We start from the raw sequence: 15,723 nt of genomic DNA, 5'->3' as shown, positions 1-15,723 counted from the left end.
CTTCCTGCAGCTGTTCAAACAGCCCCGAGTTCCTGAAGATGCGAGCATCATGCACCTTTCCCGGCCATCCCACGTTGATGTTGGTGAAACGCCCCTTGTGATCCACCATTGCTTGCAGCACCATTGAAAAGTATCCTTTGTGGTTTAAATACTGGCTGCCAAGGTGGTCCAGTCCCAAGATAGGGATATGGGTTCCGTCTATTGCCCTACCACAGTTAGGGAGTCCCATTGCAGCAAAGCCATCCACTATGACCTGCACATTTCCCAGAGTCACTACCCTTGATAGCAGAAGGTTAGTGATTGCATTGACTACTTGGACCACAGCAGGCCCTACAGTAGATTTGCCCACTCCAAATTGATTCCCGACTGACTGGTAGCAGTCAGATGTTGCAAGCTTCCAGAGGGCTATCGCCACTCGCTTCTCAACTGTGAGGGCTGCTCTCATCTTGGTATTCTTGCGCTTCAGGGCAGGGGAAAGCAAGTCAGAACGCTCCATGAAAGTGGCCCTATGCATGCGAAAGTTTCACAGCCACTAGGAATCATCCCATACCTGCAACACTATGCGGTCCCACCACTCTGTGCTTGTTTGCCGGGCCCAGAATCGGCGTTCCAGGGTATGAACGTGCCCCAATGCCACCATGATGTCCCAATTGCCACATCCCATGCTTTGAGGGAAGTCTGTGTCTATGTCCTCATCACTATCATCACCGGGCTGGTGTCGCCTCCTCTCCAGGTTCTGCACATACTACAGGATAATCCGTGAGGTGTTTACAATGCTCACAACTGCTGCGGTGATCTCAACGGGCTCCATGCTTACAATGCTATGGCGTCTGCGTGGGTTATCCATGAAAAAAGGCGAAAAATGATTCTCTGCCGTTGCTTTTATGGAGGGAGGGAGGGAAGGAGGGGAGACTGATGACGTGTACCCAAAACCACCTGCGATAATGTTTTTGCCCCATCAGGCATTGGGAGCTTAACCCAGAATTCCAATGGGTGGCGGAGACTGCGGGAACTGTGGGATAGCTACCCACAGTGCACCGCTCTGACAGTCGATGCTAGCCACGGTACTGTGGATGCACTCCGCCAATTTAATGCGCTTAGTGGGGACACACACAATCGACTGTATAAAATCGCTTCTGAAAAATCGACCTAATTTCGTAGTATAGACTTACCCTTAGATTCACCAGGCCAGCAACAAGACAGCTTCTACAGTACCATACTGCTACACGGAGGCCAAAGCACGGCTCCCTTAAAGCAACCCCGCCTTGGGCTCCCTCCCAGACAGCCCACTTCAACATGATGGGGATTACTAAAAATCTTATTAATCACATTAAAAAGTTCCACCAATCCCAAAGGATCCTATACATTATCCCCCCACCCAGTTAAGGAATATTTCAGTTCTTACCCAAATACACGCTTACAGCCAATTCTTATTAACTCAACTAAGATTTATTAAAAGAAGAAAAGAGAGAGTGTGCTGGTGAAAAGATCATTCTACACAGAGACATGCATAGAGTCCTTAGCTCAGTTTCATTGTACAGCTGATGCTTTAGAATTGCAAAGAGTCCTTTACAGAATCATTTCATCAAGTTCTAGTCCAATTTCAATGTCAGGGCAGTCCAGACAGGACTAGAGATCTCCGTCTTCTGACTCACACTCCCCTCAGTATAAAGGTTAGGCAGATCAGAAAAGAAAGGATCATTTTTGCAGTGTCACGACAGCACACAGTCCTTGGCTGAACAATAGGCTTTTGAAGTAACCTTCTATTTCCTAAAGATCACTGGTAATTAATTACATGGATTATCATAAGGTGATTCTCCATAAAGCAGTTCATAGACAGTTTACGACAAACTTTCAGGAGACAAACAATGACATTATTACAAGCAAGTTTTATCTAAATGTTAATATTCCCTTTTGATCTCTGAATACAGTCCTAGACAGGAACCGTTTATTTCCATTGTTAACCACGAACAAGATATAGCTAAACAAAGACTACTTCAGGTACCATCTTCTTCCATGTCTTTAACAATACACGTTTACCTTTCGAAGCTCTAGTTTATCTAACGAGGACACACTTTTCGAATATGTCTCTAAAGGCTGAATCTAGGTCAATTACATGCAATTTCCTTAACACCTTCTGTCCCTGTGACAGAAAATTTTAGATCCTGTGTGGATTCTCTCATGTTTAATGCGGTGTGATCTCTGTGTGAAATTTCCTCACAGTCCAAGCACTTGTGGGGTCTCTTTCCTGTGTGGATTGACTCATGTCTAACAAGGTTTGACCTCCATATGAAACCTTTTCCACAGTCTGAGCACTTGTGGGGTCTCTCTCCTGTGTGGATTCTCTGATGTTTAAGAAGGTCTGACCCCCATGTGAAACTTTTCCCACAGTCTAAACACTTATGGGGTCTCTCTCCTGTGTGGATTCTCTGATGATTAACAAGGACTGACCTCCGTGTGAAACTTTTCCCACAGTGTAAACACTTATGGGGTCTCTCTCCTGTGTGGGTTCTCTGATGTTTAACAAGGTCTGAGCTCCATATGAAAGTTTTTCCACAGACTAAACACTTATGGGGTCTCTCTCCTGTGTGGAATGCGTGATGTTTAAAAAGAGCTGACCGCCGATTAAAACTTTTCCCACAGTCCAAGCACTTGTGAGGTCTCTCTCCTGTGTGGATTCTCTGATGTTTAAGAAGGTCTGACCTCTGAATGAAACTTTTCCCACATTTCAAGCACTTATGTGGTCTCTCCCCTGTGTGGGTTCTCTGATGAATAACAAGGACTGACCTCCGACTGAAACTTTTCCCACACTCCACACACTTATGGGGTCTCTCTCCTGTGTGGATTGCCTGATGATTAAAAAGGTCTGACCTCTGTTTGAAACTTTTCCCACAGTCAAAGCACTTATGGGGTCTCTCTCCTGTGTGGCTTAACTGATGTCTAATTAGTTCTGACTTCCAAATGAAACATTTCCCGCAGTCAAGGCATTGAGAGGGTTTCTCTCTTCTGTGGCTTCTCCCATGGTTATTCAGGGCTGAGCGATTATTGAAGCTTTCCCCACAGTCCAAGCACTGAAGTGGTTTCTCTCCAGTATGGATTGTCTGATGTGATCTCAGAATGAATCTTTCCCCATAACCGAGGCATACATAGCGTATGTCTTCTTTGGAATTTGTCTGCTGGGTTGTGGGATCCTTGTCCCCTCCCCCACATTTAATAGATTCATCCACTTTCTTCCTTGGGTGGTTTCCCTGAAGCATCTCTGACCTGTGCCAATTTTCCCAGGCTTCTCTCTGTTCCCAGCACTGGGAAAAATTCCCTTCAGCTCTTCCCGCAAAGGTCCCCTGTGATTCCACTTCCCCAAGAACTTCCTGATGGTGATTCCCCTCCACGCTCTCACTCACTCGCTCAGCACCTGCTTGGAGAGAGAGAAAATCCAGACAGGAGTCATTGTGCTGGGGAGAAAAAGAAATAACACCAAGGGAAAACCCAACACAAAGACTGAGCAATTGGATTCTGCCTCCACTTCCCACCCAAACACTCACAGGGAAGGAGAGATGGGAAGGAAACTCCTGCAGCTAACAAGACGGGTGGAGAGCAGTGAGCAATGTCTGCTCACTACAGCCCTGCTCTGGAAGAGGTGAGGAAGAACTGAGGGCACTTACTGATACCACACTTTTGGGATTCTCAACTTTTTCCTTCATTCCCCAGATGGTTTCTTTGTCAGTTCTCACCTGTGCGGGCCCCTCTCAGGCTCTCTCTTTTCTCGCAGGCCTGGAGATCTGGGACCCACGGCTCTTCCCCTCGTTCCAGGTGGGCGATCAGCTCAGGTTTGGGAATGGGAAATCCTGCGCAGGGGGTGAAATCAGATCAGATCAGGGTGCATAGAGGATTGAGAGCGCATCTGTCACAAAGTACATTCTGTGAGCAGAACCTGTCCCTGTGCTCTGCTGGGGAACGCGGAACCCAAGAGGACGGGAACATCGTTGCTGAGCCCCCTTGGGAGAGGCAGACATCTCGGGAGGTGAGGGGAATTTTTACACCCTCACTAGGAGTTCCTAGGATCTGAACAGTTAGGGGCCTTGGTGACATACACAGCTCTGGTGTTAAACCCATGCGTCTTTGTAAGCCTTCCCAATGGCTGGAGCTATTCCCAAGAAGGCAGGTAAATAAGGATTGTGTATGTGAATGGGAATCAGTACAGACAGGACAATGAATGAATTCTGCCTCTTTGAAAGCTGGAGGGGTGGGGATGAGCTAGCATGTCCATTAAGTTTTGACACCGTGTCTCACTGGAGAGGGCACAGAGATGCAAGTCTCTCTCACATGGCAGCCGTGCATTATGGAACCCGTTCGCCTCTGATCTAACTGACGATGGAAGAACCTGACCAGAGTCAGACATGCAGACTACACGGCCTCTAATAACCAAAGGGACGGGAATCCCTTACCCAGCGAGGTCACCATCTCATAGTTCTCCTGCATGACGTCCCTGTAGAGGGCTCTCTGAGCGGGGTCCAGCAGAGCCCCCTGCCCCCGGGTGAAATACACAGCCACCTCCTCGAAGGTCACCGGCATCTGGAACAACAAGAGTCCCCCACTCAGCATCTGCTGCCCCAGCCAGTCTCGCTAGCCACAGGAAAGGGGGGAAAACTCAAAGCTCTGGGAGGGCCAGAGTAGCAGAAACTGACTCCTATTGTTCAGAGCAGCCAGGAGGCTTCAGGGGGTTGGGAGAAGGTGAGAGCTCCTTGTCCGCCCCAGCACACGGAGCAGAGCAGGTTCTTCTCATTTCCCACACGCCTGCCAGCCACAGGCTGATATGGGAAGCGGAGATCTGAGCCGGAGGCAGGGACAGGAATCCCGACAGCTTCCCTTCGTATTTCACAGCAGGCTCTGGCCAGTGGGTTCAGGCTCCAGCACTGGGAGTCTGGAAAATGTTCCCAGCCCTGCCCAGGGGGTTATATCCTATTTGAGAAATGGGGGAATGTCCCCTCTCCCCTCCCTTGCCACCAATGGGCCTACTCAGAAAATCAGCAGGTTTATCACACCCTGTCTCCTCCCTGCCTCTCCCTCCCCCCACCCAGCAACTCCCTGAAATCCCCTACCTGAGCTGGCTATGTGGACGTGATTCCTCAGCCTGTCGGGGTGATGGGGGAGGTTACAGAAGGGGCTGGAGTCCATGTCACCCCCTGATTTCCCCCAGGCTCTTTAGACCCTCCCAGTAACAGCATCCCTGAGCCAACTGCTAGAAAAAGAGCAGAATCAAAGGGGCCCCTTTGGCAGATTTCCCCCCATTGCAGTGTAAACCCCTCTCCCCCTTAGCCATAGCCGGAGCCCTCTGGTGGCAACACCTGAAGAATGAGCTGCCCTCGACTCCCCCAGCAGCCCCCAGGGACAGGCAGGCGGAGGCTGATCCCATTGGCCCATCCGCACTCCCCCCTGCCAGAGCGAGCAGTGACTCCGGTCTGACTCCGGTGTGGGTGAAATCTAAAACCTGTCTGGAAATCAGACCAAGACCTAGGGGAGCCCTGAACACTCAAGAATCAGAGCCCCAAAGATCATGAGTTTGTCTCTTTTAAAAAAAAATCCAATGTAAACTGGGAGCAGTGTGTGCGGGAAGGGAGGGGGTTGCCTGTGGATATTTGCCTTGTAACTAGGCTCTGCCACGGAAATGTCACTTGGAGAGAAAGCATTGTCTGTTACCCCTGTCGTACATGAGGATGGTCACGTCGGTGAGTCTGTGACTGCGATGCTTACAAAGGTGTGAGGCACAGTCTGGCAGGTGTAACAAAAATATACTAAGCTCACTTCACACATTGTCATGCTGTGTCTCAGCACAGGGCTGATCTTGCTCCAAAGCATCCAGAAGTAGGGAGGGGCAGTTACCAGACATGCTCTGTATTTGTTTCCAAAGCTGCATCGGATGTTTTCACCAGGTATATGCCACCTGGCCCGGCCGCTCCCTCTTTACTCACCTGAGAGCTGAGGCAATCAGAGCATGGACAGGAGACAGGTGTTTAGGACAGTCACCATCTCCATGCTCTGGAACGGCTCTGAATGAAGCCAGGTAGGACTCTGGTGCAGTGTCTACCCCTCAGGGCACACTCTCACCAGGGCAAGAGCCCAAAGGAGTCTTTATAGTTCACTCCCATGGGACAAGAGTGCCGCCATTTGGGCTATGTTCCTTACAAATGGGATCACCGAGCAGCCAGGCCAACAGTCTCCGTGCTCACAGCAGGATCTACCAGGACACTATCCTGCCTTCACCCTCCTGCTCACGAAGCATGTCCTGTCCTTTGCAGGAGGCAGCAGAGGAGTGAGATCACCTTACATTTCCACCTCAACCCATCTACTGACATTCTGTCGGACTAAAGCTGTGAAATATTCTAATGGCGTTTCTACACAAGGCAACAGTCAGGGAAGATGAGATGAGCGCCTCACTGTTTCGCTCCTTCTCTTTAGGCTTGAAACATCGCATGTGGGTTACACCTGGACTATCCAAAACTTAAAAATGTTCAAGAAGTGATCAAAGACCTGAAGATTTATAGTGTTTGGGGGAAGGTCTCCTGCCCTGGTCTGTGGCTGTCCTGACTGCCACTGTCTAAATTAAGGCCACCTGACTTCTGAACAAGAGTGTCCACACAGGGGTTTAAAGCTCTGGAATTCATGTGGATTAACTTCACACTTTTAACATCAGACCACCAGACAAGACCTGAAGAAGTAAAGGGAAGGGAATGAGAGAAATTGGTGAGAGTGGCTGTGTGTGTGTGGGGGGGGTCTCTGCTAATTCCTTTAGTTTTAAATGTTTTAATTTCTGTTCCATGACGCCCGCATAACTGGGTGCAGACATTCAGAGGCAGCGCCTGGCACAGGAGCAGAAGCAGGAGACACACACTCAGTATCAGAGTTTTCAGCCCATGAACAATAACGGGTCATTTAACATCGGAGTCAGCAGCTTAGTCTGTGTCTATAAGAAAGTGGGTGTTTTTCCCATGGGGTAACTCACCTGCATTAGCTAGCCCGCCGCAAAAACAGAGCAAAGGCAAAGTACCTTAATCTCACCAAAAGGTAAACAAGGTGAGGTCACCATGGTGTCCCCCGGCCTCACCAATGCCAAGGAGAAACTATTAATAGTTCCCGTGATGATTTGCCATTAAAAATAGGAATACCAGGGCACCGTGACGTCCCTCCGCACAACGCTAATGAAGTTTAGGATGAAGCGCTCAGAGTAAGAAGAATATTTTTTTAAAGAACGAATGTAAAGGAGTGAAACTGCCCAGACTGGATTCCAAGGGGAGTGAAACTCGGGGGAACAGGGACAGGGGCTAGGACACACGGCTGAAGCGCTGGGCGGCTTTACACAGACACAGGAACTGAGACCCGGATTCTTTTAAAGGCTCAAAGCAGGTGTGACAGTGAGATCTGGGGGAGGGGAGGGGATGTCTGTCAATAGTTCACTGGATCAAGTCCCCTCTAGCACCTCAGTAACATCTTATACAGGAGGGGAGAGGGGCCCTGTCCGGGCACTGCGATGAACTGGGAAATGGGAGCCAAAAACCCAGGAAAGGGTGAAGGAAAAGCCCCACTCCCCCCAATTTTTGCAACCACTGCAGCTGGCTCAACCTATCTGGGGGGAATTTTTATTCCCTCTGCTCACTTCATTCCTAGGTTTCCCCCTCCGCCCTGCCTGCCAGGGCCTGTGCCCGGGCTCCCCCCGCCCCGCACACACCGGGGGCTGGCGGCAGCTTTCCCGGGCCCGGGGCAGGGAATCGCAGCCAGCTCCGCGGGGAGCAGCCCGGGGCCAAACCCGCCCCCTGCAGCCCGGGGGTGACGCGGGGGGGGCGGGTCTCTCTTACCTTCCCTCCGAGCGGGGCCCCCCCCGGGGCAGGGGCAGGAGCCGGGAAGGGGCCCTGGCCGGGCTGGGGGCTCTGCCCTGGGAGAGGCTCCCGGGGAGCAGCGGGCAGGGCCCGGCTGGAGATTCCCCGCTCCGGGCTCCCAGCACCAGCCGCCGGGGCTCGGGGATCTCGCCGGGAGCCAGAGTCACCGCAGCGGCTGCGAGTCACTTCCTGCGGCCGGGCCTGAGCCCCGCGATCCTCCCACTGAGCCGCCCCGCAGCCACTCCTGGGTCCTAGCGATCAAGCCACCGCGCTGCAGCATCTCTGTGCCCGGCTCCTGTTACACTCACAGGCTCTAAAGTCAGAAGGGCCCGTCATGAGCATCTAGCCCAGGGGTTCTCACAGCCACATTTTTGGTGGCCTCAGAGTGCGGCCAGCAACTGTCGCTGGTGGCCGCTCTGACACTTTCCCCTAAAATATTTAATGAACTTTAGGGAAAACCAGTAAACATGCACGGAGGTAAGCGGGGAAATGGTCCCTTTACTGTGGGGAACTTTCCTAACTTAAACACCCCCTGGGTGGAATCAAACAGCAGAAGGATCTGAGTCCTCGCTCCTTCTTCCTTCACCCAGAGCCTGCCTCACCTTGAGGGCTCCCCTTCCACTCTCCTGTGTGGCAAAGTCCTTATAACCTCGACAAGACTGGGCCCAGGCTTCCTGAGGGGCTCGGCCCCCAACCTTGGTGTGACCACTCAGGACGCGGGCTGGAGCATCCCCACTCCAGGGTACTTCCTCCGCTCTGGACGCTCCCCTGACCTCCTCCCTGACCATTGTCTATACTCCAGAACAAATGCAATTTACTAAACAGCAGCTAATAAAAAAAAATCACTAAACAATGAGAAAGGAGAAAGGAAATACTTAGCCCCACTCTGTTGGCACGGGGCCAGTTCACAGTCCGTCCCTCCCACGTCCCAGGCCTCCTGCCCAGGCCCTGGCTGTGCTGCAGGGATGCCGTGGGTCAGACACATGCTCTGGCGGTGGCCACACACCCTCAGGCTCTCGGTGACAGGACCTTTCTTCCCAGTGTCCCCGGAAAGGTGCAAATCCAGAGGACAAACAAAAAGCATCCAAATTTGGTAATCTCTGTAACTGATTGGGGGGAGAGGGTCAGGGGGTTGGACTCGTGATCTTTGAGCACTTCTGGCTGCTGATTTAGTTCTGTCCCTGCCCTCCCCCTGGGTTCCACAGGGTGCAGGCCGTGGACTGGAACACCCCGGGGGAGGGGGGGGCGGGGGAAATGCCAGTATGACGGGGATGACTTCATCAGCTTCCACGTCCAGCCTCGGGCCTCTTACTCCTGTCTGTGTCCCAACTCCCACCCTCCCAGAGCCATGGCCCTGCTCCCGGCCCCACGTCAAAGGGGTGGGGGGCACAGACAGGGACAAGGGGGGCACCACACCCCTACTCTAAAATCGTTCCACTGGGCCCAGAGCAATTCCAGCTGTTCTGTCTGTGCTCTGCCGGGCTAAACCCGTCATGGTGGCAGCCGGGATGCTGGGCAGATGCCTATGTTGTGAACTCTTTAACGTGTTACCAGTAGAATTGTAATAGTTGAAATGGTTACTTTTTACATGCTATTTTCATCCCTCATCTGGATACCTGCCTTGTAACTTCTGAGCCCTTAGGTGGAAGCCTCCACAAACCCCCAAAGCTTCCTTAACTATTTGCAGTAAAAGAATTCTCCTTTGGCTGCTGGGTGCCCCGTGGGGTGGGAGAGCTGCCCTTGTATTTCGCCCTCTCCTTCTCCCTGACCCCCACCCTCTTTCCCTCCCTTCCCCAGCCTGTCTGCTCTTGCTCTCAAAGCCTCTCCTCCCCATGTCCCCCCTTTCCTTCTCAGTGACCCCCTCACTGATAGTTTTCCTCTATTGAAGCCCTGTTTCCATCTGGCCCCTAAGTCTTCCCTGATTCCCCTGCATCACCCCATCCCCCCTTCAGCCATTCCCTGCCTCCTGCATCTGCCCCAGACCCATCCCTCATCCCCCTAAATCCCACCTTATCTACACCCTCTTCAGCCCTCTTTCAGCTCCACCCTTCCCCCCTCCCCCCCCCAGGTGTGGCTGTCCCAGCCCCCAGTGCAGCATGGGTTGGCCTCCCTCTGCTCCGCACACAGTGGCAGATGGGAAACCTCCCTGTAGGAATATGCTACCTGCACCAGTTGCTGATGTGTGAATGGTTCTTAAGCAACTGCTATTGTGTAAAAACTGCTCTCTGAGGGAGCAAATGAGGACAGAGAGCAGTTTGTCCCCTGCACTCTTCTCTTGTCCCCCGCACTCGTGGCAGGACTAAGTATTACCGGGACAATTCCTGGCAGGTGTTTGTCAGGTGCATGACCCCCCGACCAGTCAACTTTTACCCCCTGCTCAGACCCTGGCCGCCCCCTCCTCCCATTTGCCCCCTTTGCCCCTTTTTAACCCCTGTAAAAAGCACTCAGCACAATCCTACGCTTAGTAAGGGCAGGGTGAAGGGCACTGGCTTCAGCAGATCTTACTGAGCATGCTCAGTTCACCATAAGGAGCACATTCCTGCAGGGAGCAGTTTTCTATACTGCACCTGCAGGAGAGTTAATTAATCCACCCCAATGGGCGACAGCAGCTACATCTGTGGGAGAAGCTCCAAAAATAAATAAATGCCAATTGACTCTCCTTCTGCAGGAGGCAGGCAAATGGGAAACGCCAGCCAGAGGGGATTTCCCTGGCACATAAGATTTCCAGCTCTCCCGGACCAGACGCCATTGCCACAAACGGCGTCTGGTCCAGGAGAGTTGGGAACCCTACTGGCAGGTGAAAAATTTTCCCCACACACTCTAGAAGAGTCTGAAAAGCAGAAGAATGATCAGCTCTGGTCTGAGCATGGACAGCAGGTATAACAGGGCAGGGGAAGGGAGGTTAAGCAACGGTGGTTGAAGCATGAAGGGACAGAGGAATCTTTAGCGCATCTGGCATGTAAATATCTTGCGACTCCGGCTGCAACAGTGTCATCGAATTGCCTCGTCTCACTTGCCGCATTACCTCCTGCAAATGGAAACAAACTTGTTTGTCGAAGCCAGGGGTGAGCAAACTTTTGGGCCCCAAGGGCGACATCGGGGCTGTGAAACTGTATGGAGGGCCAGGTAGGGAAGGTTGTGCCTTCCCAAGCAGCCTGGCCCCCACCCCCTATCCACTCCCTCCCACTTCCCGACCCCTGACTGCCCCCCTCAGAATCTCCAACTCATCCAACCCCCTCCCCCGGCCCCTTGTCCCCTGACTGCCCTGACCTCTATACACACCCCTGCCCCTTGACAGGCCCCCAGGACTCCCACACCTATCCAAACACTCCCTGTCCCCTGACTGCCCTGATCATAGAATCATAGAATATCAGGGTTGGAAGGGACCCCAGAAGGTCATCTAGTCCAACCCCCTGCTCGAAGCAGGACCAATTCCCAGTTAAATCATCCCAGCCAGGGCTTTGTCAAGCCTGACCTTAAAAACCTCTAAGGAAGGAGATTCTACCACCTCCCTAGGTAACGCATTCCAGTGTTTCACCACCCTCTTAGTGAAAAAGTTTTTCCTAATATCCAATCTAAACCTCCCCCATTGCAACTTGAGACCATTACTCCTCGTTCTGTCATCTGCTACCATTGAGAACAGTCTAGAGCCATCCTCTTTGGAACCCCCTTTCAGGTAGTTGAAAGCAGCTATCAAATCCCCCCTCATTCTTCTCTTCTGCACACTAAACAATCCCAGCTCCCTCAGCCTCTCCTCATAAGTCATGTGCTCTAGACCCCTAATCATTTTTGTTGCCCTTCGCTGGACTCTCTCCAATTTATCCACATCCTTCTTGTAGTGTGGGGCCCAAAACTGGACACAGTACTCCAGATGAGGCCTCACCAGTGTCGAATAGAGGGGAACGATCACGTCCCTCGATCTGCTCGCTATGCCCCTACTTATACATCCCAAAATGCCATTGGCCTTCTTGGCAACAAGGGCACACTGCTGACTCATATCCAGCTTCTCGTCCACTGTCACTCCTAGGTCCTTTTCCGCAGAACTGCTGCCGAGCCATTCGGTCCCTAGTCTGTAGCGGTGCATTGGATTCTTCCATCCTAAGTGTAGGACCCTGCACTTATCCTTATTGAACCTCATCAGATTTCTTTTGGCCCAATCCACCAATTTGTCTAGGTCCTTCTGTATCCTATCCCTCCCCTCCAGCGTATCTACCACTCCCCCCAGTTTAGTATCATCCGCAAATTTGCTGAGAGTGCAATCCACACCATCCTCCAGATCATTTATGAAGATATTGAACAAAACCGGCCCCAGGACTGACCCCTGGGGCACTCCACTTGACACCGGCTGCCAACTAGACATGGAGCCATTGATCACTACCCGTTGAGCCCGACAATCTAGCCAGCTTTCTACCCACCTTATAGTGCATTCATCCAGCCCATACTTCCTTAACTTGCTGACAAGAATACTGTGGGTGCATATCCACCTGCACCTAACCACCCCCCCGGACCCCACCCCCTATCCCTCCCCTGCTCCCCCTCCCCTGACTGCTCCAACCCACCGCTTCCTGCTCCCTGTCCCCTGACGGCCCCCTGGGATCCCCTGCCCCTTATCCAGCCCCTCCCTGGGTCCACAGCCGGGAGCTCAGGGGCTAGGCAATCACCAAGCGGCTGAGTTTACAAGCAGCAAAGGGAGCAGGAGGGGGCGGGGTGTGTGGGGAACATCTGGAGGCTCTGAAACTGTTCTGTGAAGAGGATCAAACCCCCATCTGTGTGATCTGCAGAGAGTCCCGGGCTCATCGTGCTCACACGGTGGTTCCCATACAGGAGACTACCCAGGAGTACAAGGTAGTCAGATTTAATGGGTTAACTTTTGGGTTTTAATTACAGGCTAATTTCACTGAAAGTTCCCTCTCACAGATGTAACTGCAGCATTCAGTTCTGCAAAACCTTCACTGTTTGGGAGATGTCATGACAAAATAAATGATCTGGCGGTGTGGCAACAAAGGCAAAAAATGAAGTCTTCAAAGACATCTGATGTGGGAAAATTATTGGAGATGCTGAATGCTTTTCAAACCCAGCTTCCACTGGTGAAATAAGGGAACATTTTACTGAGTGGAAGCTGTCAACACCAGTGACGTTTAAATCACATGAGCTGAGGCCCAATCTGTGAGAGTGCTACCTTCACATTGCAGGAGAGGAAGGTACAAGTTGGTTTGTTTAATAGAATTTATTATTACTTCTATTTCCATCACAAGAGCCCTTACAGACCACACATGAGATCTGAGCCCTGCACAAAACCCAGCCAGGGGCAATCCCTGCCCTGAGCAGGTTACAGCCTAACTAGAGTGGGAGGGAAACTGAGGCACAGAGAGGCGCAATTACTGGTCCAGGATCACCAGCACAGATGGGACTCGAACCCAAAACTCCCCAGTCCCACTCCACTGTGCTAAGCATTACACCCTGCTGCCACCTCAACATCAACCTCCCATGAAGAAGTGTGTCTATCGGGAGGGAAAGACAACTTGATAAAGGCCCCAGGCCCAGCAGGGAGATGAGGTTTCCCACTGGGATTCTGAACTCCTGTGCTGTTCCATGAGGGGTTAAACTCTGACGCTAGTCTGCATGAGAGGAGATCACTGGGCTAAACACTGTGTGGGACCCCGAGCACCTTGAGTCCACCCATAACAGGGCTCCAGACAGCGCAGATCCATGCCAAGTCCCACTGGGATTACACTGGAGTGTAGCCAACCTAACCCCAGGCTGGAGCTGACCGGTGCCAGTCTGACCTGTTCTGTGGTGTACGTGGGCAAGGCCCAGCCAGAGTGGTTCCGTGAGTCCCACCAGGCAGCCTTTTGAAATCTCCCAGCTAGAGAGCTGCAGGGCAGGTGCTCCAGAGCCGAGTAGCCTCCATAGCTGCAGGAGACCAGCCCCTCTGAGAACCAGGCCCCAGGTGCCTAAAGGTCAGCACCCAAAATCTAGAACCTAAATTAAAGGCCAATTGTTACACGTGGATCCAGCCCATCACTGGGCTCTGGTCCCGTACGGCAGCTAGTCTGGGCCAAATGGGCTGTAGGGAAGGAGAAAGCCCCTCCCCCACGGTGAGGGATCCCTCCAGCACAGAAGCCCCTGGTGCCTCCTCCCCAGCAGCTGCAGGCACAAGGTGGGTTCCTGAGAGGGCTGGGAATGGGGTGGGGGTGGTGGCGGCGGGTGGAAGAGGGAGGGGAGTGGGGCAGGGACAGAGGGACGTGGACAGTGTAAAGCTGGGCCTCGCACTCTCTGCTCCCTTGCCAAGACACACGGAGGCCATTGCAACAGGGAGGTAGCTCTGGCTGGGATCAGAACTTCCTCAGCCTGGGCCAAAGTCTGCACCAGCCCCTGCAGCCACTGAACAGAGTCACAGATGGCAGGAGGGGACGGCGTGTGTGGGGAACACCAGGAGTTTCCGAAACTTCTGTGAAGAGCATCAAACTTCGATCTGTCTGGTTTGCCATATGTCCCGGGCTTACAGAGCTCACATGGTGGTTCCCAGAGGAGACTGCCCAGGAGTACAAGGTAGGGAATTGCTGTCCAGTTTAATGGGTATTAACTTTGGATTTTAATTACAGGCTAATTTCACTGGAAGTTACCTGGCACAGGCATGAGGCATCATTTAGCTCTGTAAACCCTTCATGGTATAGGAGATGCTGTAACAAAATAAATGATTTGACAGAGTCGCAACAGAGGCAGGTCTTTAACGATACCTGATGTGGGAAAATGTCCTCTGAGATTCTGATGGGGATTCCTGAAAATCTTCATCATATGAAGAATTCTACCAAACCCAAAGGATCAGACATGTTACCCACCAAGATAATGAATAAATCAGTTCTTACCCAAATACACGCTTACAGCCCATTCTTGTTAACTAAACTAGGATTTATTAAAAAAAGAAAAGACAATATTGGCTAAAAGATCATTAGACGTACAAACGCGAATAGAGTCCTTAGGTCAGTTTCACCATAGAGATGGTGCTTTAGAATTGAGAAAAGTGTTTTTCAGAATCATTTCATAAGGTTCTAGTCCAATATCCAAATGTTCAATATCAGGGCAGTCCAGATGGGGACTGGAGATCTCTGTCTTACGACTCGAACTCCCCCTGAAAAAAGCTTAAGAAGATCTGAGATAAAAGGATCAGGTCCCAAGAGTTTATGTAGACGTTTTTGCAGCCTCTCGACAGCAGGCAGTCCTTGGGTGAACAATAGGTTCTGGAAGTAACCTCCTATTTCCCAAACATCACAGGTAATAAAACTACATGGATTAACAAAAGGTAATTATCTATAAAGCAGTTCATAGACAGTTTATTACAAACTTTAAAGAGAGAGATATATACACAATGACATTATTACACCCAAGTTTCATCTAAATGTTTATATTTCCTTTTAACTTCTGAATTAACAAAATACTGTCTTAGACAGGAACCCTTTGGTTACACCGTTAATCTGTAACAAGATATAGCTAAACATAGACTACTACAATTACTATCTTCTACTATTACTAAGGCTAATGTAGTGCCAATCTTTAAAAAAGGGAAGAAGGAGGATCCTGGGAACTACAGGCCGGTCAGCCTCACCTCAGTCCCCGGAAAAATCATGGAGCAGGTCCTCAAGGAATCAATTCTGAAGCACTTAGACGAGAGGAAAGTGATCAGGAACAGTCAGCATGGATTCACCAAGGGCAAGTCATGCCTGACTAATCTAATTGCCTTCTATGATGAGATAACTGGTTCTGTGGATGAAGGGAAAGCAGTGGACGTGTTATTCCTCGACTTTAGCAAAGCTTTTGACATGGTCTCCCACAGTATTCTTGTCAGCAAGTT

At 51.3% G+C, this 15,723-nt stretch overlaps 2 protein-coding genes across 2 annotated transcripts in view; one reads left to right on the top strand and one right to left on the bottom strand.

Annotated features, from left to right (window-relative positions):
• The window catches only part of LOC141998431 (uncharacterized), a 51,759-nt gene that overhangs the window by 14,368 nt on the left and 21,668 nt on the right, over window positions 1-15,723 (top strand). The window lies entirely within an intron of this gene.
• Window positions 1,390-8,111, bottom strand: LOC141998454 (uncharacterized). The gene is given in 5 exon segments (XM_074971304.1): window positions 1,390-2,219; window positions 2,222-3,415; window positions 3,732-3,845; window positions 4,446-4,572; window positions 7,851-8,111. Coding segments are annotated over 4 exon segments (1,527 nt in total). The 5' UTR covers window positions 7,851-8,111; the 3' UTR covers window positions 1,390-2,127.

The sequence above is a fragment of the Natator depressus genome, chromosome 14, assembly GCF_965152275.1.
Source record: "Natator depressus isolate rNatDep1 chromosome 14, rNatDep2.hap1, whole genome shotgun sequence".
In the NCBI taxonomy this organism is placed as follows: Eukaryota; Metazoa; Chordata; order Testudines; family Cheloniidae; genus Natator; species Natator depressus.
This window is presented reverse-complemented; position numbering and strand designations above follow the sequence as displayed.